The following is a 26,843-nucleotide window of genomic DNA, read 5'->3' as shown; positions in this document are numbered from 1 at the left end:
CCTGCGGTCGGTGGTGGCTGAGGGGTGGGGTCTAGCCAATGTGGGGAGTGAGGGGCGGAGGGCCATTCTGCAGGGTGCTCCAGGCCCCTCTTCCCTCAGCTCGGTGACTCAAGGCTCACTTTTAGGAGCGATGGGGCCCTCTGGCCACATCAGAGCTGTGTGCGCGAGAAGGTGCCAACACTCCCAGGCTCCTTGGTTCTGGGAGCAGAGCCTGGCCTCTCCTGGCCCTACGGAGTCTAACTCTGTGGGACATGGGCCTGGAGCCCTCGTCACCTGGTTCCCCTGGACACCTCCCTCCGCGGGGTCCTGGCTCTGCTTTCTCCTGCCCGGGGCCTCCGAAGGGCTTCCCTGCCTGAGCGAGGCACACGATTCTCTTGTACTTTCCAGGGAACAGCTAAGGTTTGGACTAATGGAGCACCTCGGCTCCAGGCACAGGCTCTGCCTGCCTCAGTTTCCACCCCTGCTCAGGTACAGGGCACTCTGGGAGGGGATCAGACTAAGCCCGTGGTCCGAGCTGCGGGTCTCGCTCCGAGAGGTGAGCTCCACCACACCCAGCAGCAAACCACTGAACCTGGGCTGGAGCCAGGCTGCCCGGTGTGCGTCCCAGGGCATGACCTTGGGCAGCTACTTCCTCCTTCCGCATCTGCTTCCCTGTCCATGTGATGCGAAACAATCATGCCCGACTCCCGGCTGAGCGGATCCGGGCTCGGCACCGACCAATAGCAGCTGAACCTCTTCCACATGCTGGGCGTGTGCTGGGTGCTTGGCACCCAAGGTGACAGCAGTGCCAACCAATCTGCGTGACGCTGGAGCCTTCTCCTCCCCCGACGCTACCTTGCCTTAGCTCAGGTCTCCCTCTCCACAGCCCAGAGGCAGAGGCCTGAGGAGCCCTGCCTGAGAAATGAGGAAACTGCAGTCAAACAGGGTTGAATGACAGGTCGTTTGTATCTGGTGGAGCTGAGCCGGGCCCAGGTCTACCTGCTTCAGTTCCCCGTGGCCCACCGGCTTCTGCCCTCCCTCGCCCCCCCTCTTGTCATCACCAGTGGTGGCAGAATACCCTCTGGGGACACCCTGCTGGAGGGCACCCTGCTCTCGGGTGGGAGCCACGTGGCCTCGTGGCCTCTCCGTGGCACCTACTTTGCTGTGGGCACAGATGGCCGAGCCCAGGAGCTTCCAGGTGCCGCCCCTGCGGTCCATCCGCAGCATGCGCAGGATCTGCAGGAAGCGCAGGCTCCGCAGCGACGTGGCCAGGACATTGCCCTGGTTGCCCACGGCGACCACGGGCACAGAGGCAATCAGCACGAAGATGTCTGGGAGAGAGCACAGACAAAGGGCCCGTGACCAGAGCTGTCCGGGCTACAATGAAGCCACCACAGGCCCTGTCTGCCGGCACAGGCGCGTGCCAAGCCCTGCCTGTGAAATTGTGCATCAACCACACGTGGGAAGTGGAATCAGTCTCCTGGGACAGAACGTGGGACATGAGGTGTATTTGAAGCCACATTTTCCTGACAAAAGGAGAATCTACTGGAATGAAGAGGAGGGAACAGAATGGCTGAACTCAAAATATCTGGAGTCAGAGGAGTTAAGATGAATTAACTCCTTGATAGGTAGTGAGCGTCCCATGACTGGAAGTATGCAAGCAGTCTGCGTGACCAGCTGAAGGCTGCTGAGAAGGGGACTGAAACATTAGACAGGAGGGCATGTGGACCAAAGGCCTTTGGCTGGCCCTTCAGCGCCGACGTTCTATAATCCTGACACTTTAACCAGCCCTGGGATTCTATGTTCTATGTTCCCTAGCCATCACTGTGGGCAGACTTTGTCTTGTTATGCTATGATTTTAGTAGGATGTTCAGATGGGACATATGGGTCTATGCTGCACCAGGAGGGGAGAATGACAGCTCCCACCTTCTCTGCTATCAGAATGCCTGCACCCGAATGAAGGGCCCAGGGACACCTCCTCAGAGCCACTCTTGGGTCAAGACAGAGCAACATGGTGGTGGTGGGGGGCGGGGGCATAGGTGCTAGGTTCATCCAGACCTGGATGTTAGGAATATACTGTGTGACTGGAACATGGCTCAGCTCTGTGAGCCTCAGTCCCCACCTCTGGAAAATGGGCACAACAGGGTCTGATAGAAACAATTCTCAGCCTGCAGTGGTGTCTCTCCTCCCACCCCACCCCCATCAGTCCAGATATGCAGGGATGACTGGGTGCTACGATCTAGGGGCCAAGATGCTCAACAGCTTGCAGGGGGCTGGCTCCTTCCTGCACGCCCAGGAAGAATCACTGCTCTGTGGAATCATGAGGAGGGGACACAGAGGGGGATTCAGCAGCCAGAGGAGCTTATGGAGGTGGGGGCGGGGGGGAAGGCTGGGCTGGCCTCAGCAGAGCCCAGGCATCCCCAGGAGAAGAGTATGGGAAGGGGACTTGGCCGGGTGGCTCAGGGGTGGGCTTACCCAACATGCACAGGGGCTTCCTGGCAAACTTCAGCCGCCCCCGCCAGCCTTTGTAGCGGCAGCAGCAACCAGCAGCCCAGATCCTCAGAGCAAACTCGGCTCCAAAGACGAAAATCGCAAACGTTTCCTGTGTTGAAGAAATAAGCAGAGCATTGGATTGACCAGGGCCCAGGCCTTGGGAACCCGCGGTGGCTGCAGCGGTCGCTGCTCTGTGGTGGAGGGGAGAGAACGGGTCCTCCCCTCCACTGGACAGCTCCTGCCTTCATTCCCTTGGGCTCAGGGTCCAAAACACTCAGGCTTGCAAAGTGATTACTTGTTGTTTTTTCTTTTTTAAAAATATTTTCATTGATCTCAGAGAGAAAGGGAGAGGGAAAAAGAGAAACATTACCAACTGCCTCCTACACGCCCCCTACTGGGGATTGAGGCTGCAACCCGGGCATATGCCCTGACTGGAAATCGAACTAGCGACCTCTTGGTTCATAGGTCGAAGCTCAACCACTGAGCCATGCATGCCGGGCCTTTTTCTATATTTCTGCTCCAAAGGATTGTTTTTTTAATCCCTCTAATGTGTTCAATGGCCCTAATAAGTTCAGCTGTGTTGAAAAGAGAGGGCCCTGGTTTTGCTAACTGTGCCAGTGTCACTGGGCCTGGCTCCTGGGCCAGGCACCAGCCAGACAGGGTTCCGTAATATTATCTTCATTTTACACTTTGAAAAACCAAGGCAAGGAACAGGGAGGCATATTTCTCAAGGCTACGCAGTGGCAAAGAAAGCAGCCCAGGCTCGGAACCTGGCATGGAGCCCATGCCGTAAGCCCATGCCACCTCCTGGGTCACTGGGTGGGCCCCGTCCCTCCTGCACCTCCCTTTGATCAGATAGGACAGCTTTGCCTCCCTCTCTCTTTGGTGGTCTCCGGGGGCCCTGGGGAGCGGCTGCTCCATGGTGACCCCAGAAACCTAGTCCCTGGAATGAGCCGGTCGCCCAGGATCCACCCGCTCAGGTCTCAGCTCGGGGTGCGTGGATCGTAAACACCTGTTCTCAGAAGGAATCTATGGCCTCGGAGCCAAGGATGGCAAGTGAGTGCCAGCCAAAGCTTCTGCTCTTTTGTGAACCCTAATTGGGGGACTGGCACCCGCTCCCGGAAGAGGTGGGCTGAGTCTGCATCCAGCAAGGGTGTGGTCACCCCTAGGGCCAGGGCCCTCCTGGGGCCTCTGCCCGGAGCAGAGGAGGCTGCTCCCAGCCCGTCGGCATGGCTGCCCACCTGCTATTTGCACGTATTTCAGGCCAGGACGTGAGGAATCCGAGTCAGGGCCATTAGGCAACGTGCCGAAGAACGCTAGGCCCCTCTCTGTACCACACCCTGATGGGGAACCAAAAGGAAAACAGGCAGAGGCCGTGGGGGAGGTAAGCTTATGCGGGAACGGGGTTTAGTACTTGGCCTTGAGCAGAGTTAGAGATCCTCAGGCTTGAGGAAGGAAAGCAGAGGCAGGGTCCGGAATGGACTATGCCTCTGTGCTAACTTTCAGGGGACTGGGAACTGTAGCTTAGAATGTAATGGTGTATTGGTTATATCTGATCTAGAATAACAAATGGCACTCCCCAATCCACCCGTGGCCCTGGCAGGCCTGACCGTGTGATCCGGGCACTGCTTTCTCATGGGCCTGGGCTTGGCCAGAGACCCCAGGAAGCCCAAACCAACTGGGCACAACTGCACCCAAGGGCAGCCTCCTGGCCTTGGCCGTGAAAGTCCAACCAGAAACGCAGCGCTGCGGTGGGTCGGCGATCTCACCAGCAGCAGAAGCCAGTCCCCCGAGACAGTCTCGTACTCCTTGAACGTGGTCAGCACGGCCAGGATCAAGCAGCCCAGGACGATCAGGAACCTGGGAGGGAAAGAAGACGGAGTCTGAGGCAGCGCCGAGGCCCGGCTGCTCCGAGGCTGGGCGGGGAAAGGTGACAGACAGTGGGATGGACGCCGCAACCTCCATCGGGCTCGGGCATGCGTCGTGATGTTCCGTTTAACCTCGTAACAAACTGTAAGGCGGGTAAGGTTAATATTCCAGTTAAAGAAGGCAAGGCTGTGCATATTTCTGCTTTACCAGCTCGTTAGCGGCTTCGGTTAGTTAGCTGGAACTCGCACTAGATCACCTGGCCCCAACCCTGGGGGCTGCAGAGCCCCCGAAGGCCAAAGGTCTTCACACGCTTTAGTAAACCATCAGGAATGTGAATGCACGAATGACAAGTCCTGCTCGTACAGGACTATGATGTTAAAATATGTGAAAAAGTTCTCAGGGTAAGGAAAACACAAACGCCTTCCAAACGTGGTCCATCCCGCAAAGGCCTCGATCACCACGTCTTAGTAAGTTTCCTTTTTGTTTGTTTGGCCTTTTACAGCCAGTAGGTGCTCAAGGAAATAACCTCTTTCCACTGAGGATCTTCAGAATCGTTTGTGAGATTGCCGAGCGTTCTTCCTGCAGAACAGCAGCCACCACACTGCGTGAGGCAGGACGCCATCCCAACACCTGGCCCCAGAGTCCCTCTTGGGTGGGTCCCCTTTCGTCTAGTGAAACCGTGTACGGAGCCAGACAAGGTGGAAGTTGCAACCCTAAGGACACAGACTGCTAACCTCCTCAGCAACACAAATGAAGGAACTGGAGGAGGGCCCTGGCCGGGTAGCTCAGTGGGTTAGAGTGTTGTCCCGATACGCCAAGGTTGCAGGTTCGATACCTGTACAGGGCACACACAAGGAGCAACCAATGACTGTATAAATAAGTGGAACAACAAATCAATGTTTCTCTCTCAAATTAATAAAATTTGCTTAAAAAAAAAAAGAAACTGGAGGCGGGAGTTGGTCTTCAGGGCCGGGAATGATGAAAGAGTGGACACACCTCACCGCGTGCTGAAGGGTTTTGAAGAACAAGAACATCTAAAATGTTAGGCTTGTTGCCGGGAGCCGGTCCATGCTTGCTGTTTCAAGGGACCTGGCATATATGGCATACTGTTCTTAATATGTTTGCTCACCTTCTTGGCACTATGTGTTTTAACCAAGGTCTCTGAGAAAGGTTGTTTCCCCAGGTAGGGATTTTCCCCTGAAGTTAGGGAGGGAATAAAACCTCTTAACTAAGTGCCAGGTGGGTAATTAATCACTTAAACTACGAACAATCATGCTTAAGCTACATAATCTTTACCCCCTGGAATGGAGATAAGAAACGCCCTAACCTTTGTAATAGAGATTGGTAGGATTGAATCAACTGGTATAAATACAGATGTAGTAAGACAGCAAGACACAGAACTTAGAATACGGAACCAGGAGAGACAGAACCTAGGCACAGAACCTACACAGAACGTTCTCTAGAGACAGAAGAACTTCGCTGGAGAGAACATGGCAAAAGTTCCTGGACAGAAACTGGCCTCAGAACCTAGAGACAGAACCTAGCGAGAGAACATGGCAAAAGATCCTGGACTGAACCTGACTACAGAAATTGGCAAGAGAACCTGACTAGAACCTGGTGGCTGAACCTGGCTGGAGAACCTGGACAGAACCTGGCTGGAGAACCTAGCAAGGGAACATGGCTACAGAACCTGGCTGGAGAACCTGGAAATCCTAGCAAGACAACATGGACACAGACCTAGCTGGAGATCCTAAGCAGAACTTCGCTGGAGATCCAGACCAGATCCTGGCTGGAGATCCTGGCTGGAGATCCTGGCTAGGCTGCTGATCAACTGAACACTGTCTCCGTGCCCTTCCTTCTTCGCCGACTCCATCCACACCTTTGGGGACCCCTGGACCTGCTGGGGTTGGACCCCGGCATATGGCGCCCGAACAGGGACCCCTAGATAAGCCCCACTCTCGGGATGGATAGGACTCCACCGTAGGAAGAGGGTGAATAGTCTTCACCGACTCCATCCACACCTTTGGGAACCCCTGGAACAGGATTCCCCTAGGTAAGCCCCCCCCCATTGAGAACCCCCACATTCGGGACGGATAGGACTCCACCAGGGTACTTCAGACCCCCCTATAGAGGATAAGTAGGGTAAGAAGGTGGATAGTACAGAACTTAGATTGAGAAGATGTGCCATACTGAGTCCAAAGAAAGAAGACTCTGTATTGATTCTTAGATTGAGAAGATGTGCCATACTGAGTCCAAAGAAAGAAGACTCTGTATTGATCTTTAGATTAAGAAGATGTGCCATACTGAGTCTAAAGAAATAAGACTCTGTATTGATCGTTTAACACATATGCTTGCTAGCAGAGGAATTAAGGTTACTCCCAGTCAGACAGAACGTTTTATACAAGAAGTATGTCCATGCTTTTCTGAGGAAGGAAAGGTAAATGTAAAGGCATGGGAGAAAGTAGGCCCAAGGAGCCTTATCCTTAACCCCACTGCAGCCTTTCCACCCTGGGAAAGTGCAGGATTGGCAAGCTCTCCCTGGGGTGATAGATCAGGACTCAGGTAATAGCGGAAAGCACCAATCCTACTCTTAAAATGGATACAAGAGAGCATTTCGGGGTTTTCTTTTTAATGCCCGCTTTTAAAAAATAAAAAAGGGGGAATTTGCCGGGAGCCGGTCCATGCTTGCTGTTTCAAGGGACCTGGCATATATGGCATACTGTTCTTAATATGTTTGCTCACCTTCTTGGCACTATGTGTTTTAACCAAGGTCTCTGAGAAAGGTTGTTTCCCCAGGTAGGGATTTTCCCCTGAAGTTAGGGAGGGAATAAAACCTCTTAACTAAGTGCCAGGTGGGTAATTAATCACTTAAACTACGAACAATCATGCTTAAGCTACATAATCTTTACCCCCTGGAATGGAGATAAGAAACGCCCTAACCTTTGTAATAGAGATTGGTAGGATTGAATCAACTGGTATAAATACAGATGTAGTAAGACAGCAAGACACAGAACTTAGAATACGGAACCAGGAGAGACAGAACCTAGGCACAGAACCTACACAGAACGTTCTCTAGAGACAGAAGAACTTCGCTGGAGAGAACATGGCAAAAGTTCCTGGACAGAAACTGGCCTCAGAACCTAGAGACAGAACCTAGCGAGAGAACATGGCAAAAGATCCTGGACTGAACCTGACTACAGAAATTGGCAAGAGAACCTGACTAGAACCTGGTGGCTGAACCTGGCTGGAGAACCTGGACAGAACCTGGCTGGAGAACCTAGCAAGGGAACATGGCTACAGAACCTGGCTGGAGAACCTGGAAATCCTAGCAAGACAACATGGACACAGACCTAGCTGGAGATCCTAAGCAGAACTTCGCTGGAGATCCAGACCAGATCCTGGCTGGAGATCCTGGCTGGAGATCCTGGCTAGGCTGCTGATCAACTGAACACTGTCTCCGTGCCCTTCCTTCTTCGCCGACTCCATCCACACCTTTGGGGACCCCTGGACCTGCTGGGGTTGGACCCCGGCAGCTTGTGGCCCTGCAACGCAACCCATCAACCACAGCCTGTGGGAGTGGCTTTGTCTTGAGTTGGCATTGGACATGGAGCTGCAGCCCGTGGCTGGGGAGAGAGAAGCGCTCAGCGTCCCACAGCTGACCTCATTCAGAGAGATCCTACCTACGCTCCGTATCCAGAGTGTGTGTAAACCTTGGGGAGATCCCACGAGGCGTGTGCGGTGGGCCTGCCCCAAGGCTGCTCCCAGTGAGTCACGCCCTGGCATCCGCCCCCTCCGTGGGTGCAGGCAGCACTTTTGACTTGCTTCTAACAACAGACCAAGGCAAAGATGATGGGATGTCACTCCCTCAATTAGGTTTTGGTATGCAGCAAAGGCAATGAGATAGACGCGCCTGTGACGATGTTCCTTTATGTAAGACTCGATCTTAGCAGGATGGAGCGAGCGAGTTTCCTGCTGGCCTTGGCGTGAGCTATGCTGTGAAGGGGCTGGAGAGCGACAAGGCAAGAAACGGTGGTGGCTTCTAGGACCCTAGAGAAGCCCCCAGCTGACAGCCAGCATGAGAGCCCCACGACCGGGTGAGCTTGGAGAACCCCCAAGCTGTACAAAGGAACGTCACCCAGCCCCAAACTGCTCTGTGAGACCCCAAGCCCAGGACTCGGTGAAGCTGTGCCCAGACTCCCAGCCTACGGAAACCGCGAGACAATAATGCATGTTGCTTATAAGCTGCTAGCTGTTATGCAGCCATAGAAAACTAACAGTGTGGAATGGGAATCTGTGCCACATGCATCCAGTGTCTACAGAGCAGGGTAACTCCCCCCCTCCCCCCCGCCCATTCATCAACTTGTGTCTGGGCTGCGCCTGTGTGTTTGGTCTCTGAGACTCCACTCCCTGAGGGCGGACACTGTCTGGTTTCTCCCTGAACCCCAGTGACTGTCTCAGAGTCTGGCACTTATTACGAACCCGTGAGTGTTTGGAGAATGGATAGAAATGACTTCAGAGATGAGCAACTGCCCTGCTGTTGGAATCAAAGGCAAAGGACATACGGTGGTTCTGGAGAGACAAGGCAGAGGGGATGGGAAGGGCTCTGTAGGCCAAGGGAAGGGTATGGACTTGATTCAGCAGAAGATCTTTAAATATACATAGCTCCACGTCCACACCCATATCATCTGCCTCTGTATCTTATCTTCACATCACTGTCTGTGTTATTGGAAACATCGGACCTGCGGGCCGTGTAAGGCCCAAGAAATCATTTGGTCTGGTAAGGCATTAGGGGTGAGTTCATGAAATGTTTGACCAAATACAGCCGGCTAATTTTTAAAAAACGTATTTTTGTTGATTTCACAGAGGAAGGGAGAGGAGAGTGAGATAGAAACATCAATGATGAGAGGGAACCATTGATTGGCTGCCTCCTGCACGTCCCACACTGGGGATCAAGCCCGCAACCTGGGCATATGCCCTGACTGGGAATCAAACCATGACCTCCTGGTTCATAGGTGGACGCTCAACCACTGAGCCACACCAGCCGGGCCAGCAGGCTAGTTTTTAGGTTGATAATTTTGCATGGCCTGCGAATGACATTGTAAACATCCAAATGGCCTTGGCCAGAAGAAACATTTCCCATTCCTGATCTATATTGACGAAGTCTGCCCCGGACAGGACAGCTCCGGGAAGCTGCTGACATAGGTGGATGAGAGAGGGTGAGGGCTGACTGGCGAGATGACAAGGGTCCCATGAGAGTGAACGAGGGTCTCGGAGGTCTTGGCAAGATCTGTGACGAACGGGGCACAGAGGCTGAGCAAGAGGAGCAGCTGTGAGGTCTCGGGGGTGGGTGACCGGGTGGACAAGTGCTGGTCACTGACATAGGAGCATGCGCACAGAGCCGGCAGGACTGAAAGATGGACCACGCCGTGGACCTGCGGAAAGAGCCAGCAGGCTGACCGAAGCTCAAGTCTAAAGCTTAGGGCAGTGGTCGGGCCTGGGGACCTCAATCCCTTCCCCGCTAATAGTCTGGGACCACAGAGCCAGCAGAGGCAACAATTCAGCCTTAACCAATCACCAAAGCGCAGGTTCAGCCTGTTCCCTTCGGAGGGAGGGAGCAGAGCCGGGCTTTGACCAGCGGGGGGCAGCAAACGCCAGGCCCCAGGCCAAGCTTCGCATTTCCTTGCCCATCAAGAAGGAAAAGCACCAGCCACCTCAGGGAGTCGCTTTCTGAGATTTGAAAACAGTAATTTATTTATAAAGCAAAACGCATGCAGGAAGTTCCTGCACCTGAGAAGAGGAAACGCTTTTTGGCCTCTTGCAGATTTCAAATTACTCTTTACATTGAACTTGATGCCGGGGTGGAAGCCAGGTTTGCGTGGCTGGACAGTCCTCCTTTCTCCTGTCCTGACTCTCTCCTCTCCGTGCTCCCCAAGGATGCTTCTCCTCTGACATGGCGGTTTCCTTCTCTGTGGTTCACCCCACTTTTATGTGCACTCCCCTAACTTCTTTTCCACTCCTCTCCCTTCCTCTCTTCTCTCTCCCCCTTCCTCTCCCCTCACTCCTTGCCCAGTCCTTCCTCCCCCCCACCCCCTCCTACCCCCCCAGGACCTGCAGGAGTGAGCAGGGGCTTGTGGGTGGAGTCCCGGGCAGAGCCAACAGCTGCCTCTGTCTGCAGGGTTCTCTGTCTTTGCAAATGAGCCAGTCAGGGTCAAGGGTCTCAGACATGCCCTTACAGCAGCCACTGTCAGTCTCCTACATGCTTCCAGCCTACTCCTCTGCCCTTGCCCACCCAGGCCGGGGTGGGGTGGGGGACGGGGGAGACAGGGTGGGAGGAAACCAACACAGGAAGCTGCTCTGTAGCTGCTCTTGGTGTCTCAAGTGGAAGGTCTGGGGGCTGAGACCAGAAACAGAGCTGCCAAACCTGTTTGAATGGGGATGTGTGCAATCTCTCCCTAGCCAGGCGAAGGCAGGCTGAACCCCCTAACAGAGCAGGTGTTGCTGACGTCATCCTTAGCCCACTGTCCTGATTCTCAGGCACCACCGCTGGTCTTTGGTCTCAAGCAGGAGACAAAAGCTATGGCTCCCCATCCGAAATGCCCCAGAGGTAAAGCACCCACTGTGTGCCAGGGATCTCCTTATTCCCTGAGTCAGCCTGAGGGCTTCTGGGAATCACAGTGCACAGCCCAAGGGACTGGCTGACGAAGCTGACAGCTCACAGCTTACATCTACCTCTTCCCAGGCCTCAGTGTCTGTCTGTGACATGAGGGGACTGAGTTACACGATCCCAAAGGCCACCGGGGCACTTCCTGCGGGTTCAGGCTTCCGGGGCCGGTGAGAAGGCCCGAAAGAGCTTTCCAAGACCAACAGGCTGGAGTTTCCTTCTCAGTTGTCACTCACCACTGGGGCCTGTTTCCTCACCTGTAAAGGGGAATGACAGTGGCTCCTAATTCAGGGCTGTGGTGAGAAGTAAACGAGACGGGCAATGCTTAGACTCTACCGCCGGCCTGGTGTAGCTCACAGGTCAGTATCTGCTAGCGATGACCTGCTAGCAACTGCAGGAGTGAATTTTAGCTCCAGTGGGTCAGGCCGATGACTGAGTCCCACGTGGTTGAAGGAACGTGTTGCCATTCCATCAGACGTGGGTTCCTTATTCAGAATGGGCAGATCAACTAAGAACTGGATGAGGCCCTAGCTGGATGCTGAGTCCCATGATGCACTGCACCAGCTACACCATTTGGCTACTTCTGCAGGGCTGCTTGTCACTGTCCTCGGATCCATCCAGCCTCCGAAAGAAGACCACCGTTATGTCTGGGCAGTGTGGGAAAGGTGAAGGCCTCTGCCAGGGTTACCAGCCTCTCCAGACCCATTACTCTGTTCCAGGCCTCTGACCTCCTCCACACTAGCAAGAGCCTCAGCTAAAATACACAAGTCCCATTAACACTGCAGCCAACACCCGCCGCCTCCCGCCCCAGCACCCCTGTCTTGATCGGACACTTCCAGATAGAGGGGAGGCTATCGAAGCTCTGGCAGGTCACATTCTCTTCTCCCTGAGGGCTGGAGACAGAAGCCAGTAGGTCCATCTTCCTACTCCAGCACGACACCTGGGCCAGGCTGACTGGCAGGCACACTGGGATCTGGGCCAAACACGTGGGGAGAAATAGGCCATCTCTGGATGTTTCCTTTTTCCTCCAGAACAAGCCATCTCTCTGACCATCCTGAGATGTTGATATCAGTCTGGTTCCCAACTCGCTCTCTGAGAATGGCATCCAACTCATCCTGGGCAGCGTGCTTCCACATGTCAGGACTGCGCTAGGGAGCGCCCTATCTGCAAAGCCTGGTTACCAACATAGCATTTTTGTTCAACATGTCAAAACTGCGTCCTAAGAGAGTAGGTGCTATAAAGTGATGGGAGGTTGTGTTTTGAGCATCTTCTTCATGTTGCAGGCATCTGCCGTGTTCTTCTCATAACAGTACCACAAAGGAAAAAAGGAAAGGCTTGGGGGTCTAATTGTACCAAGGCTTAAGATGATCTCCAGGGACCCCCCCACCATTCACACGTGTAGTTAATCCCCCCTGAGGAAAGGTGGCTGGGACCTGTGATGAGTTTCTAACCAATAGAAAGAAGTCAAAGAGGGATGTCATCCTGCGATTAGGTTACAAAAGACTGTGACTGCCATCTTGCTGGTGGACTCTCTTGCTGGCTTTGATGAAGCAAGCTGCCATGTTGGAGAGGCCCACATGGTATGGGACTAAACGTGGCTTTCATCCAACAGCCAGCAAGGAACGAAGACTCTTAGTCCTACAGCCCCAAGGAACCAAATTCTCCCCACAACCACAAAAGGGGGCTTGGAAGAGAATCCTTCCCCAGTCGGGCCTTCAGATGAGCCCCCAGCCCTGGCGGACACCTTCATTGTAGCCTCTGTGAGCTACCTGAACACGAGGCCCAGGTAAGCCATGCTGGGATTCCAGATGCCCAGAAACTGAGATAACGAATGTGTGCTGTATTAAGCCACTAAGTTTTGTGGTAGTTGGTGTGCAGTAACAGATAACTAACACTAGTTAGCCAGGATCCGAATTGGGGCTCACCACCTGAAAACCAGATGACTTCAGGTAGGTTTATTTTTCTGAACCTCCATTTCTCATCGATAACACAGGACAATTCAAAGGACTTTCATTCTCTTAGTTGTTACCCCAGTCTTTGCTGCTAAGAGATTGCACAGCGCAGCAAAAGTCCTTATAACCAAAAACCACTCCTCTGAAGACGTCTCCGCGCAAACATCCTTGACAATTTCACAGCAGCCTCTGTCCTCGCTGTGCCTGGTTTTGCAGGCCAGTCTCTGCCTCCCTCATCGGGCACAGCACCTAATAGTACAATATGAATCATTTGCAAAGTCAAAAGGCAGAGTTACAATAGATTCAGGGTTTCATAAAGTTGATGGATATGAGGATGGATAGCTGTGCTAAACACACCAAAGCCATTAACAAGGGACAATCCTCCTGGAACAACAAAAGACAAATCAATTGATGTTTCAAAGGATTAAAAGTATCAGACAATCCTCCTTCTGAATGTTGAGAAAATGAAATGTGAGGTTCTCTTGTGTTATCATGTAATTTCGGCGTAGAAAATATATCCCCAAATTAGCCCTTGATTCAGTCTTTGTCCCTTCTAACAAGCAGAGCATTGTTGCAATTATAACCTACATTTTGCCGCCTATGAGATAAACATTTGAATAACACATTTTTCTTTGGTGATAAAGTACTCATACTTTTCTCCACTGTTGATATGAACTTTGGTTCCCATTTTCAGCAGATTCTCTTTAAGTAGATGATTCCCCCTACCTGTGGAATAAAGGGGTCCTCTAACTCTACCTCATGGGATTCTTATCTGTGTAGGTGGGGGATCCCCGTCCCCACTGAGTGCTGGGGGTAGAGTCCTTATGCTATCTCGAGAAAAGGAATTTTCTGAGACTCTCATGGGAAGATGAGTTATTTTTATTTGCATGGAATTACATCCCTTGGATTCCAAAGTCCTATTTCCCTTAGTCCAGTCATTGAAGAAGTGTAGCTGGGGCTTCAGTAGAGCTAGGAGCAAAGCCAGTGTCCAGAGTTTCCATTCCACGTTGTACCAGGTCCAGTTCAGCATCAGGCTGGTTACAGTCCATTAGTCCACTGTGTTTGTGGGGTCCACATGGCCATGAACCATGTGGGTGAATGCAGGAGAGCAGGAGCGTGAGAGCCCCACAAGCCAGGAGTCAACCAAGAGCACGAGAGAGAGAGTGGACTCATTTGCTTATGAGACAAAATATTCCAAATGTCATGCCCTTGCAGTGGCCACACCCATTTTGGACAATGACCTGTTCCCAGGTATGACTGACAGACAAATACCTTCCAGGAGTCACCCTGACTTTACTGGGAGTGAGTCTATTCTCCTCCCTGTCTGGTCCCTTCCCCGAGTGATCGGGGAATGGACTGGTGGCTCCCTGGGGAGCGTAAAGCTGTAGCTTCCAGGCAAAGCTGCTCCATGACATGCCTATAATATCTGGCCTTCCATTGGCTCCTTTCCTGCTATTAATAACGAGTTAATTACAGCTGTACCAGGATGACCAACTGGACTCAAAGAGAACCAAGTATGTAAACTGCCTAGGGTTCTGAGAAGAGCAGGCGTTTATCAGGTGCGAGTTTCTTACCCCTTTCTTTCTCATCTTATATTCACTGGGGAGTGTGAAAATATTTGCCTTTAATAGTACAGTCGCCCTCCGGATCTCAGGTTCCCCATTCACACATCCAACCAACCAAGAATTGAAAATATTGGAGAAAAAAAAAGTTAGGTTGCTGCCAACATGCCCTGTGTAGTTTGGTCTATGATGGCTGTGTCTGTACTGAATATGTACACACTTTTTTCTTGACTTTATTCCCTGAACAATATACTACTACAACTATCTATATATATAAAAGCCTAATATACAAATTGTCCCTGTGGGAGTTTGACCGGGAGACAGATCGCTTGCTATGACATGTGCTGACCATCAGGAGGTGGCTCAGAATGAAGAAAGGCTCCAGCTGGCAGCTGGCAGCCGGGGAAGGGAGGCCCCAGCGGGCAAACAGAAGGCCCTGATTGGCCCTGATTGCCGTGTACTGTGAATTTCGTGCACCAGGCCTCTAGTTTACATAATATTTACACTATATTAGGTATAATAAGTACTCTAGAGATGACTTAAAGTAGACGGGAGGATGTGTGTAGGTTATATGCAGATATCACACCATGTTAAATAAGGGACTTGAGTGTCCCTGGGTTTTGGGATCCACAGGGTCCCTAAAACAATCTCCTACAGATACTGAGAGATAACTGTGTAGAGCAGGGGTGGGGAACATCCAGCCCTCGGGCCCTATAAGGCCCTCGAAATCATGTGGTCTGGGGTGAGTTAAATGTTTGACCAAATATAGCAGGCTAATTTTTTTAAGCTGATAATTTTGTATGACCCGGGAATCCTATATAAAAAAAGGGTGATATGCAAATTGACCCTAAAGGCAGAATGATTAGGAATGACCGGTCACTATGACACACACTGACCACCAAGGGGCAGATGCTCAATGCAGGAGCTGCCACCTGGTGGTCAATGTGCTCCCACAGGGGGAGCTCCACTCAGCCACAAGCCCTGTTGATGGCTGCGAGTAGCAGTGGCGGGAGCCTCTCCCTCCTCCTCGGCAGCATTAAGGATGTCCAACTGCGACTTAGGCCCGCTCCCCATAGACAGCAGGCCTAAGCCGCAGTAGGGCATCCCCCAAGGGCTCCTGGGCTGCCAGAGGGATGTCTGACTGACAACTTAGGCCCGATGTCCATGGGGAATGGGCCTAAGCCATCAGGTAGACATACCCCAAGGGGTCCCGGACTGCGAGAGGGTGCAGGCCAGGCTGAGGGACCCCCCTGAGTGCATGAATTTTCATGCACTGGGCCTCTAGTGATGTTATAAATATCCAAGTGGCCCTTAGCAGAAAAAAGGTCCCCCACCCCTGGTATAGAGCAAAAATCAAATCTCTTAAAAAACATCCACGTTCTTGAAATGAGGTAAGAGAACAGTACTCATAAATAAGCACACGGAAACCTCTATCTGTATCTTGATCTCTACCCATCGCTATCTGATCCACACACCAACCTATAGAGCCACAGGTGTGCAATAGAGGTGCAGGTTTGACCATCTAAACCAGCGATTTTCAACCTTTTTCATCTCACGGCACACATAAATGAATGACTAAATCTTGCGGCAATCATTGTTATGATTAATATGACTGTTATTTTGTATTACTCCATCAAACCCAGTGCTTGGGAATTTGTACATTCTCAATAACTGGAAGCAGCTGTCATTATTCCAATACACTTGGAATCCATCAAACATAGATCATCTTTGGGTAACTCCACCAAGAAATCCTATAACATTTCATTTTCTCTCAGACACAATTCATTGTAAGACTCATCACTGTATAAACTACTAAGAAAGTGAAACTGCCAATTAAATTATTACAGTCACTGATTGTATTTCGCATCCTCATTTCAGAGATGTTAAAATGGGGCCACATAAGCATTTCGCGAGGATGAAACAGAGGTAGGTAAAACTGCCTTACAGCTGGGTCCTTTAGGACAAAGCCTTTAACAGACAAGGTGTGAGGACATGACTCCGAGTGTGTTGGAGGGGCTGGGCGGATCCTACGTCCCCAGCACCAGCAGGGCCCCAGCACTGAAATATGGGTCCATGTTTATTTAGCCTAAGCCCTTCCATTCCTACTGAAGCTGTTAGAGCCCCAAGTTTGAATCTCTACACCGAGCATGTCAAACTCGCGGCCCACGGGCTACATGCCTCCTTTATTTGGCCCATGTTAGCCTTTGAGTTTGACATGCTTGCTCTACACATTTCCCATCTTTCATTTCCCAGGAACAGAAGTCCTGTGTTTTCCTGGATCTAAGCTTCCGGAGCTCCCCTGGGCGAGCAGCGGGATGCAAGCCAGGTGCTGGGATTCAGGAACCCTGCAGGCATCCTCCCTGCTAACCGCTCCCCTTTGTGCCTGACTCACCCAGACAGGCGCCCCTATTTACAACGACCTGGCTTGGAATCCCAATTCTCTTTCTTGTGAGCTGGATGGCTTTCCACAAGATACTCCATCTTTTTCTAAAATATATTTTTATAGATTTCAGAGAGGAAAGGAAAGGGAGAAAGAGAAACATCAGTGGTGAGAAAGAATCATTGAGCGGCTGCCTCATGCACACACCACACTAGGGATCGAGTCCGCAACCGGGGCATGTGCCCTTGACCAGATTCGAACCCAGGACCCTTTAGTTCACAGGCTGACACTCTATCCACTGAGCCAAACCAGCTAGGACAAGATACTCCATCTTTTAACAGGAAATACAGCCTGGCACCACAGGGCTAAGGTCCTTCTTTCCGGACCTCTAGGTGAGGAACAGAGGCTCTGGGAGAAAGAGGAGGAAGTCTGAAACCATCCCAAGTAGGCACTCACCTCCCTCACCCACATGGTGCCCGGTCTTTTTAGTGCCTTCAGGCTGCAGGCCGTGGGGAAAATGCCAGCATGTAATTGGTGGATTACTTACTTTTCTTCCCGTGCCCTGGAGACTTTTCACATTCGGATAGAAAAACTGGTCCTCTCAGACCCAAACCCGAAGGTGTAAACACCTTCTATTTCCTGATCCCATGAGCGCTTTCCTATCAGTGGTTCCAGGTTTCTTTGGAGAGCCAAAGGCAGACCAAACGCAAAGTCATATGCAAAGTAATATTCGGGTCTCACACTGTCCCCCCCCCCCCATCAGATTTTTCTCTTTCTCTCCTTTTGGAAATCTCACTAGAATGGAAACATTTAGTGGCTTCACGTTTCCCAAAGGAGAGTGATTAAAGCGAAAAGCATGAGCCACTCACCAAGGCTGGCACCGCGGAGACACATCTGGGTGCCCAGCTGCAGTGAACAAACAATAGACATCATGGCTGATTGTTCTCAGCAATTTCCTGGTCTCCCCGAGATCCACACTCATATCTCAAGGCTCCTGGATTTTACATGCACTCACTCCATCCTTCATTCAATACATGTTCACAGAGCAACTAGTTACTCTGTACTGAGCCCGGTGCCAGGGACAGAGTGGACTCCAGACTCAGTTCTGCCCTTGAGATAGAAGTGTAGGTGGCCCAGGATGGTCAAGAGCATTTTACTTCATAAACGCTCAGGGTAGCAGCTCTCAGCAACAATTCCAAAAATGCACAGCTCCCTGGCATTGAGACCCCTCCCTGTCACCTATTTCTTTTTTTAAAATTAAATATATTTTTATTGATTTTGGAGAGGAAGGGAGAGGGAGAGAGAGATAGAAACACCAGTGATGAGAGAGAATCATTGATTGGCTACCTCCTGCATGCCTCCTACTGGGGATCGAGCCCTTAACCTGGACATGTGCCCTGACCAGGAATCAAACTGTGACCTCCTTGTTCACAGGTCGACGCTCAACCACTGAGCCACACCGGCCGGGTGGAACATGTCATTCTTGATGACTGCTGTATCTGGAGACAGTGGCTGGGCCCAGCCAGCGCTCTTGGAACAGTCGTTCTGAGTGGCAGGGGACTTGCTGACCCTCCTCATCAGTCCCTGCATGGGCTGGGGCTCCAAGTCCTTTCGACCTCTGCGTTTTGGGAACATATGATCAGTTCCAAATACGACCTTGTAAATCTGGACTGCCGGTTGGGGATGGCTATCCTCTACCTCCCACAAACAACAGCAGCACAATATCCAAGGGCTGTGATATCGTTCCTAGCAGAGGGAAATAAATCACCATCCCACTCTCTTCTCTTTGTAAAGATGATTAAGGAAAAATAGAGAAAGGTTTTCAAAAGCCTGGGGAAGTTCTGTTTTGCTCTGAAAAAATTGTAGCAGACACTGCCCATGCTCTAGCCAAGGCTCTTGAACAGCTCCCTGGGCTGCTGCCTCCAATGAGCTTTACCTGCTATTCTTTGGTGGAAGTAGCCCATGAGAATGGCTTTATCTGTGGGGGCGGGGCTTAGCCAATGACTGATGGGTGGGGTGAGGTGGGTGAAGGCCAGCTTCCCAGGCTCACATTCTAGAGCTCCCTGTGGGATCAGCTTGAAGCTACCCTCCATGGGTCTTTACTAAAATTGTCCCTTGTTTTATACTCTGTACCTTAGCTGGATTTGGGGGACCCTGATGTAAGACAAAGGGGAGACTTGGGAACAAGGGTCCGTAGTTATCAGTAAACAGAATGATTCTGAGAATATGCCAAAAAGCACAAAGAGGCACATTTCTCTGTAATAAACTCATGATCCACGGAGAGGAGCCACATTTCATGGAAGAGTTGCAGACTTGGAGGCCGGAGAAGGGGAGATGGGAAGCTTTAAACAGAGATGAGGGCTGAACCACGTGGGAATATAAGACGATGACAACAACAAAGACAGCAATAACAATAGCCCTGGCGCTCAGGAAAGTTTGCTCCGTTCCCCACTGTCGTGTGTGTCATTCTGAAGGGCGTGAGGGGAGAAAGGGCTGCGTTCCAGGTCTGGGATGTCACAGGCATCAGTGGGGAAGCACTGACCCTTTCACAGGATCCAGTCTGTGCCGGACTGCTCAGCCAGAGGACCCCAGGCAAACATGACCACACTCCAGCTGACAGGCAGAAATAGAATATTGGGGTCCAGCTAGAATTGCAAGAAATACTAATCATGCTCCGCTACCTGTGATTGTTTTATTCTGATTAAAGAAGGCACATCCTAACCTGGCTGGGAGTTGTGCGTGGGACCTGGGAGCTCACCTGGAGATGCAGCCCCCCCTCCCCATCAGGGAGCTGCCTATTATCATGGACAGATGAACAGCCGCCAGCCCTTTGAAAACATTCAGCCCTTTCATACCACCAGCCTTTGAAGAGCCCCAGCCTTTGCACACCTGCAGGCCTTTGCAAATCTGAAGACCTCTTAACTTCCCATTTGGCACACCCTTTTGCCTACTTCCCAAGTAATCTTCATCCTTCTATGCCAGTGGTTCTCAACCTTTTGGCCCTTTAAATACAGTTCCTCATGTTGTGACCCAACCATAAAATTATTTTCGTTGCTACTTCATCACTGTAATGTTGCTACCGTTATGAATCATAATGTAAATATCTGATATGCAGGATGGTCTTAGGCGACCCCTGTGAAAGGGTCGTTCAACCGCCAAAGGGGTCGCAACCCACAGGTTGAGAACTGCTGATCTATGCAATATAAGCAGTTGGCTTATGGGGGTGCAGAGCAGATTTTTGTGGATGGCCTGCTGCTCCCACACTGCTGGCAGGACTGGAATAAACGCTCATGTATGATTCAACCCTGTCTCTGCTTCACTGGCTCAAGTAGTGACAGGCAGCCCGGCCCCACTGATTGTCCCTGAAAAGGGAAGCTGGCTCCCACCAGTGGTGCCACAGGGCTAGAGCCAGTTCCACTTGGATTTCCAAGGACAGGGAACGTCAGCTGACATCTGGTTTCACAATTTTGTTTGCAAAGACCCCCGCGAAGGGACAAATACACAAACCGCTAGCAATACACATCCAAGAAAGTGAAAACTCCACTCACGAGGTGCGAGCAGAGTGATCGAGGAGCTTCTTGCAGGGAGAGAGCGCAGCCCGTCATGCGGTTATTTGCATCAAAGGAAGCCCTTATTAGCTCACTGTCCTGCCCCGCAGCACAGAGAGGGAAGCACAGAGAGTGTGAGCTGCTGTCAGTCACTCCAGGAGTTCAACGTGGTGAGCTGGGGCCGGTGCACAGGACTCCTGGCAGCTGACTGCTAAACCCTCAGGCATTTTTCAGGCCGCAGTTAAATACAGCTGGTATCAAAAGCTACAGTATACAAACTTACAATAAATTGCATTGAAAATGAAGGTGACAAAGGCTCAGAACTCATCACTATCTACTTATTTTACGTCTCTCTCTTCTCTATGCCCTTGAGGTGATGTATGGCTTTGGCTGTCAATGTGGTAGAAATACAACGGTGCATATTTCTTCCCTGTGTTCCGTGATGTCATGCTGGTAGTTTGAAATTGACTATGGTGGGATTATTTATATGATAGAAATCAGGAACTGTGGCAAACTGGGGTTCTGCCCTGACCCTGCTCAGAATTGGCTGTTAGACATTGTTTTTTATTATTGTCTAAAGTTTTACATAGGTCTTCTTTTTCCGCAATTGACCCCCCTCCCTAAGAAACCAGAAACACCAATCAGAAAGGTTATATGCACCCCTATGTTCATAGCAGGACAATTTACAATAGCTAAGATTTGGTTGTTAGACATTTACCAACACGCCACGGGAGAAGAGTCCTAGAAAAGTGTCCAGACAGTGTGCAGAGGAAATAAATGAAACGGCTTCACTCATTCATCCATTGCTGATAACCTACTAAGCAGGCAAAGTCTGGTCTGTTTCACTTCATAACCTATGTCCTTCCCATGTACCATGAAATGGTGAAATCTTCCTGGAAACACTCAATTTAAAAATAGAATGTTCCCTTGCTCCTCAGAAAATAGGAAATTTCCCTTACTGCAGAAGGTAGAATATTCAAAACTCGTACCAGAAGCACAAGCCCCTGCTCACTTCCTTGCCTCTTTTCTTGACTACAGAGGAACGGTGTTTGTGTGTGTGTTATTGTTGAGCTTTCTTTTCTTAAACATAGGCCTTTGCTTCAGAAGTAACCTTGGTGCTAACCTCTACCTGAGGCTCCTCCACCCCATACACCCTCTGTGAGGTGAGTATTATGGCCTCCACCTGTGGGTGAGAAAATCCAGAGGAGGAATGTGATTGGCCAAGGTCAACGCCAGCAAATGGGACAACTGGGAATGGAGCGCAGACTCATCTTTCTGGAAGCGTGTTTCCTCTGACAGTTTTCTGGAACTGCACCGTGCACAGCAGTCACGGGGACCTCACAAAGCATAGACTCCATTCAGCGGGTCTGGGGGGAGGCCTGGCATGCTGCCAGGGGCTGCCAAGGTCTCAGGTCACGTTGGGTGAGCAGCTCTATGCACGCTCTGCCCTGTGCCTGCCTACACAGGGTGAGTGGGTTTCCCAGAGCTCATCCCTCGGTGAGGGTCAGTTCTCGGTTCATCCTCTTTTCTTGGGGACCTAACTGGACCAGGTGGGCAGCTGTCTGTCTGCACTGGGGTCTGGCTGCCTCCCCGCCTCCTCTCTGTGTCTAGGCCATAGCGCTGTTTTCCCTGGAGCCTCACAATTTCCCTGCTCTCCTCTCAGCCCACGCACAGCAACTGCCTCTGTGAATAAATGGTCTCCGAGCCTGCAGCCCAGGCCCTCACATCCAGTTTTCATAAATAGCCACTGTGAGCTGTTTAAATGCAAGTCTGATGATGTCACTCTGGTTCAAGAAATGGGAAGGCAGCGAGCCCCTTGTCCCAAATCCTCATTAACCAGAGCACGGAGTTTTTATCTACTGTGGATATTGTGGTTCACCCCAAAATTTAATTAAAAAGAAAATAAAAGCCCAGCCAGCATGGCCCAGTGGTTGAGCATTGACCTATGAACAAGGTCACGGTTCGATTCCCGGCCAGGGCACACGCCCAGGTTGCGGGCTCGATCCCTAGTGTGGGACGTGCAAGAGACAGCCGATCAATGATTCTCTCTCATCATTGATGTTTCTATCTCTCTCTCCCTTCTTCTCTGAAATCAATAAAAATATATTTTTAAAAAAATAACAAAATATTTTGTTGCCCAAAAAAGTAAGAATACCTCTAACCAATCAAATCTGTTTCCTCAGTTTTACAGGAGAGGAGAGGACTCCCAGGGAGGTCCAAGCCCTCACCCGAGGTCCCAGGAAGGCAACTGCGGGAGAAGCATGCGTCCCAAGACCCTGTCGACATTTCCCTTGAGTTTCTGGTTCTCTTGCCATGGCACCAGGCTCTGCATCGCCAACCACTTTCTTTCCACTCCCCCCCCCACCCCCCCCGAATGCTGTTTCCCCGAGATCGCTGCATGAGGTCCTACTGGCTGAGAGCAGCATACTCTGCGTGTTTCTCCAGAACTGCTCCCTGCGAGTCCAACCACGAGAACCACAGAGCGATGCGCAGACTCGGGGTTTGTTTTCATTAGCAGCCTGTCTCGGACCAGACGGACAGCTTGGCCACGAGGGCCTAAGCCCACGCTGAGGACAGTTAGGGATAAAAAAGGGACAGTGACCACAGCCACCACTTCCTGCCCAGATTGGAGGGGGGACCTTTAGAGCTTTGTATGAGGCACCAACTGGGCAAAAGCCAGCGGATTTTCATGATCAAGCGAATGCAGAAGCTGTGGAAATTCATACTCTGGGCCCTGAGCAGATGAACTTTCCCCCTAAAGTATTATTCTTTTCAAAAATATCAAGAATATTTTACGATGAGGGAAATCCCTCCTTTAATCACAGAGACCTCCAAAGAAAGCCTGTGTTTCCATGTAGGCGTACAAGAGTCCCTAAAGTAGGAGTAAGTGTTGGTAAACATAAAAAGGAATAAACTATTAAAATCTGATAACAAATCTCAGCTCCAGAATAATATTGTTTCCAAATGGATTGAACGTATTGATTTAAAATTTACTCCAGCATTCTTCCAGAAAGTGGTAGATAGCCCATAATTAAAATTCACACACATACAAACACAAATAGAATGAGTGCTTTTTAAAAGTTAACTTTATGGATTGACTAGCCCAGGCCCAAGCTGATGGCAGTGGAGGCTCTAAGCATCTATGTGCCCTTGAACGTGAGGCACAGTGGAGACTCTATGTCCGTGAATGTGAGGCAACGCTCTTCTGAAGAACATTTCTCCTCACTCCCGCCCCCCCCCCCCCGCCCCCCCGAGTCTGAGCTGGCTCCCGATGTTTGGTCTCAGTTACGTGGAGTCTGACACACCAACCCATCAGTCACAGAACACATTGCTCCCTGGAGAACCAAACCCAAAGCGTGCTCTCTCATCCAGCCTCTCTCTCTCTCTGTGAAAAGTGTTAGAATTAGATTTAGGGTGGCTACTTGCTTCAAAGGGAACAGGACATTTCTTTTTTGTGAGTGTCTGGAAAATGAACTCATCTCCATTCTGTGCTCAACTCAAACACCTGGATCTGGATCCTTTCTGAGCTTTCAATACCATTCTGCCCATTAGAATCTGCTTTGCCCAGCATCCGCCACATAACAGTAATTCAATTCACTGGGATGACGGACGGGAGGAAGGAAGGAAGGAAGGAAGGAAGGAAGGAAGGAAGGAAGGAAGGAAGGAAGGAAGGAAGGAAGGGTCAGTTCTCGTTACTGAGTGTCTGCTGTCCCAAGCATCATGCTGGCATTAACAGACAGACAAAGCAGACACAGTCCCTGCCCTCTCTGGGCTTACAACTTACAGGAGGAGGCTGCATTAGTCAGGTCTTTACGGTAAAGATAGAAACAGAATGGACCCACCAGGTTGTCCTGTTTGCCACTCAGGAAGTGACTGGGTGGGATTCCCAGCAGCACCTGCTCCATGTGAGCCCCGAGAGGAAAAGCTGCACTGTGTAGGCAGAAGCACTAGTGAGGACTATTGTGCCTCAGTGAAAAGAACTTGGAAAACATCAGCATTCTAATAGGGACGGGCCGAGTCAAATACAAAAGTAGCCAGTGCGGAGCATGTGGTGGGAGTATTTACACCACAGAAAGTGGCAAACGCTACACATCAGGGCTTTGCTTTGAGAGAAGTTATGCAATACTGACCAGCACACCGCTAGTTACAGAGCACAGGCTAACGGCCTGAGGACCCGCGTGGAGCCAGGATCTAGCCGGAGCTGCAGGGTCTCTCAATCAGTGGGCTTTTTCTTTTTGAGAGCCCCAAATATTCAGGCCTCAATGTGACAAATGAATAACTTTATTGAAGAATGGGGACATGGGGGCACCCTACTACACTAATTCGTTTATCCATCCACCTGGTCATTCATTTATTAAGGCAAAATATTTATTGAGCTCCTACTATGCATCTGGCATAGAATTAGCCACAGAAGATACATCATTGCATGAAAAACAATCCTTTTTTTCAAGCAGCTCACAATCTGGTCTTAGGGAGTCATTGTGAGTTTTAAAGGAATTCCTTCATGGAAACACTTAGAAAACTGTATAAAATACAGTGAACACCCAGAAAATATAGCTTTTCATTTTTATTGTTTTATGACAGAAAGTGAGACAAGAACCATGTTCAGTTCACTGGGGTCACAGTTAGGATAAGGGTAATCTTGGGGTAGAGCTGGAGATATCTACCCCAGCCCGGGGTGTCTGGAAGGCCAGGGGTATCCCCTCAGGTGCAAGAAGAGAAGCAGAGGCCGACAAAGAAGAAAGAAAAGGTGTTCTGTGAGATGAAGCCAGGGAGATGAAGGCCAAGTCCGAGGAGCTTGGTGTGTGCTGCTCAGGAGCCGAGCATTTACCCTGCAGATAACAGGAAGCTACTGAAGGAGAAGGCGTCCACAATACACATCACTGTGACATCAGAAATCACTTGGAGCTGAAGGTATCTGAGACTCAAAAGATGCGGGAAAAGGCTTTCTCCTTCCTCAACCGCATCTGCCCATAGCAGGGCCTTCCAAAAGAATCCAACTGCAACTGCCATAGGCCCCCTCTGAGGCTGGCTCCTGCTCTGGGGGAAAGATTCATTCCCATCTCCAGAGACTGAAGTCAGCATTGAGATGAGCAAGCACTTAAACAAACCTGTCACAAAGCTACCTGATCCAGTGCCCTCCGGGCCCATGTGTCTTTCCCAAGGTCATTCCCTTTTCGCTAGGTGCCCTTCTCCCCTCCCCTTTCTCCTACTGAGATGGTATATAAGCCTCACTTTCTCTGAGTTTAATTTGCAGAGCCCCATTACAGAACCTAAGAGTGTAGAAGGACAGTGTTCCCTCCCTGACAAAGGATTAGAAACAGGGAGAGGGGGTGCGATCGTGATCATGTGTGTGTTTCCTAAGGATCTTTCTGGATGTGGTTCTGAGGAAGCATGACACAGAAGTTGCTGCTAGTGACAGCTTTTCCCAGGTGACTGCTGATGAGGGACTCAACCATGCCAGTGGCCCCAGACAGCAGCAGGAGCAGGCCGAGTCGGAATACATTGAGAATGTGACGTTAATGTGGCCTCCCGACTGCAGTGAGATGGAGAATCGACCACGATAGGGACTGGATGGGGGTGGCATGGCTGGCACGGGCCTATCACTGATTTTTGGTTTGGAAGCGGGTATGGAAGAAAACGGATGGGTTTAAATCTGACAGTTGTGTTTAAGGTGCCTGTGGGGCAGTTTCCAGGCTGTGATGGCTAGTCAGCAGAGACAGGCTGAAACTCCTACGAGAGTCCCATCTGGAGCTAGAAACTTAGGAGTCCTAAGCTCATAGGTGGTCAGTTAACCATGGGAGTGGACAGGACCAAGCAAGGCATTGCAGAAGAGCAGAGGGTGATGGTGAGACCCTTCTAGACCTTTCCTGAGGTATGCTGTTGTCACTAAATATGCTGAGAAAGGGAGCAAGTACACCACTGCCTCTGGGCAAAGCATGACAGGGTAGGGAGGAGCCCCAGCAGAATGAATGGAGACTAGAAATATGCCCCATTCTCCGGCAAGGGGGGGGGGGGGGAGTTGGTAGATACACCAACTCACATAATTGGCATCTCTCACAGAAGACCTGCTGCTGGCTCTCGGAAGGCAGGATGCCGTCTGATCACTCACTTCAGCCTGGGAAGCCAGCTCTGCCACTAACATGCTTGTTTCTCTGCCTCAGGGTCATGTTGGAACCAGCTCACCTGCTTACAGGTGACAGTGCCCAACACCCCTCCTAGCTTCTCCCCAAGGCTGCCTCCCCAGGGGGAGACCCCATCAACACTCCAACTGGTCCCCAGCCAGGGCTCAAAGTCCTCATTTGCACAGTGACAGTTCCCGGGCCAGGATGCAAACAGCGCCTGCCTCCCCCGATGAAGCCTCCGGGAGAAGAGAGAGAGAGAAATGACGCCCACGCC

At 51.0% G+C, this 26,843-nt stretch overlaps 1 protein-coding gene across 1 annotated transcript in view; it reads right to left on the bottom strand.

Annotated features, from left to right (window-relative positions):
- Window positions 1–26,843, bottom strand: part of KCNQ3 (potassium voltage-gated channel subfamily Q member 3) — a 174,201-nt gene that overhangs the window by 34,652 nt on the left and 112,706 nt on the right. Inside the window, exons 2-4 of the mRNA XM_036337690.1 lie at window positions 4,242–4,332; window positions 2,455–2,581; window positions 1,138–1,310 (exon numbers count right to left, since the gene is read on the bottom strand). Coding sequence (XP_036193583.1) covers window positions 1,138–1,310; window positions 2,455–2,581; window positions 4,242–4,332 — 391 coding nt within the window. The remainder of the gene's footprint in view (window positions 1–1,137; window positions 1,311–2,454; window positions 2,582–4,241; window positions 4,333–26,843) is intronic.

This window comes from Myotis myotis, unplaced genomic scaffold, assembly GCF_014108235.1.
Source record: "Myotis myotis isolate mMyoMyo1 unplaced genomic scaffold, mMyoMyo1.p scaffold_m19_p_16, whole genome shotgun sequence".
In the NCBI taxonomy this organism is placed as follows: Eukaryota; Metazoa; Chordata; class Mammalia; order Chiroptera; family Vespertilionidae; genus Myotis; species Myotis myotis.
Note: the sequence above shows the minus strand (reverse complement) of the source record. Positions and strands in the feature narration are given on the sequence as shown.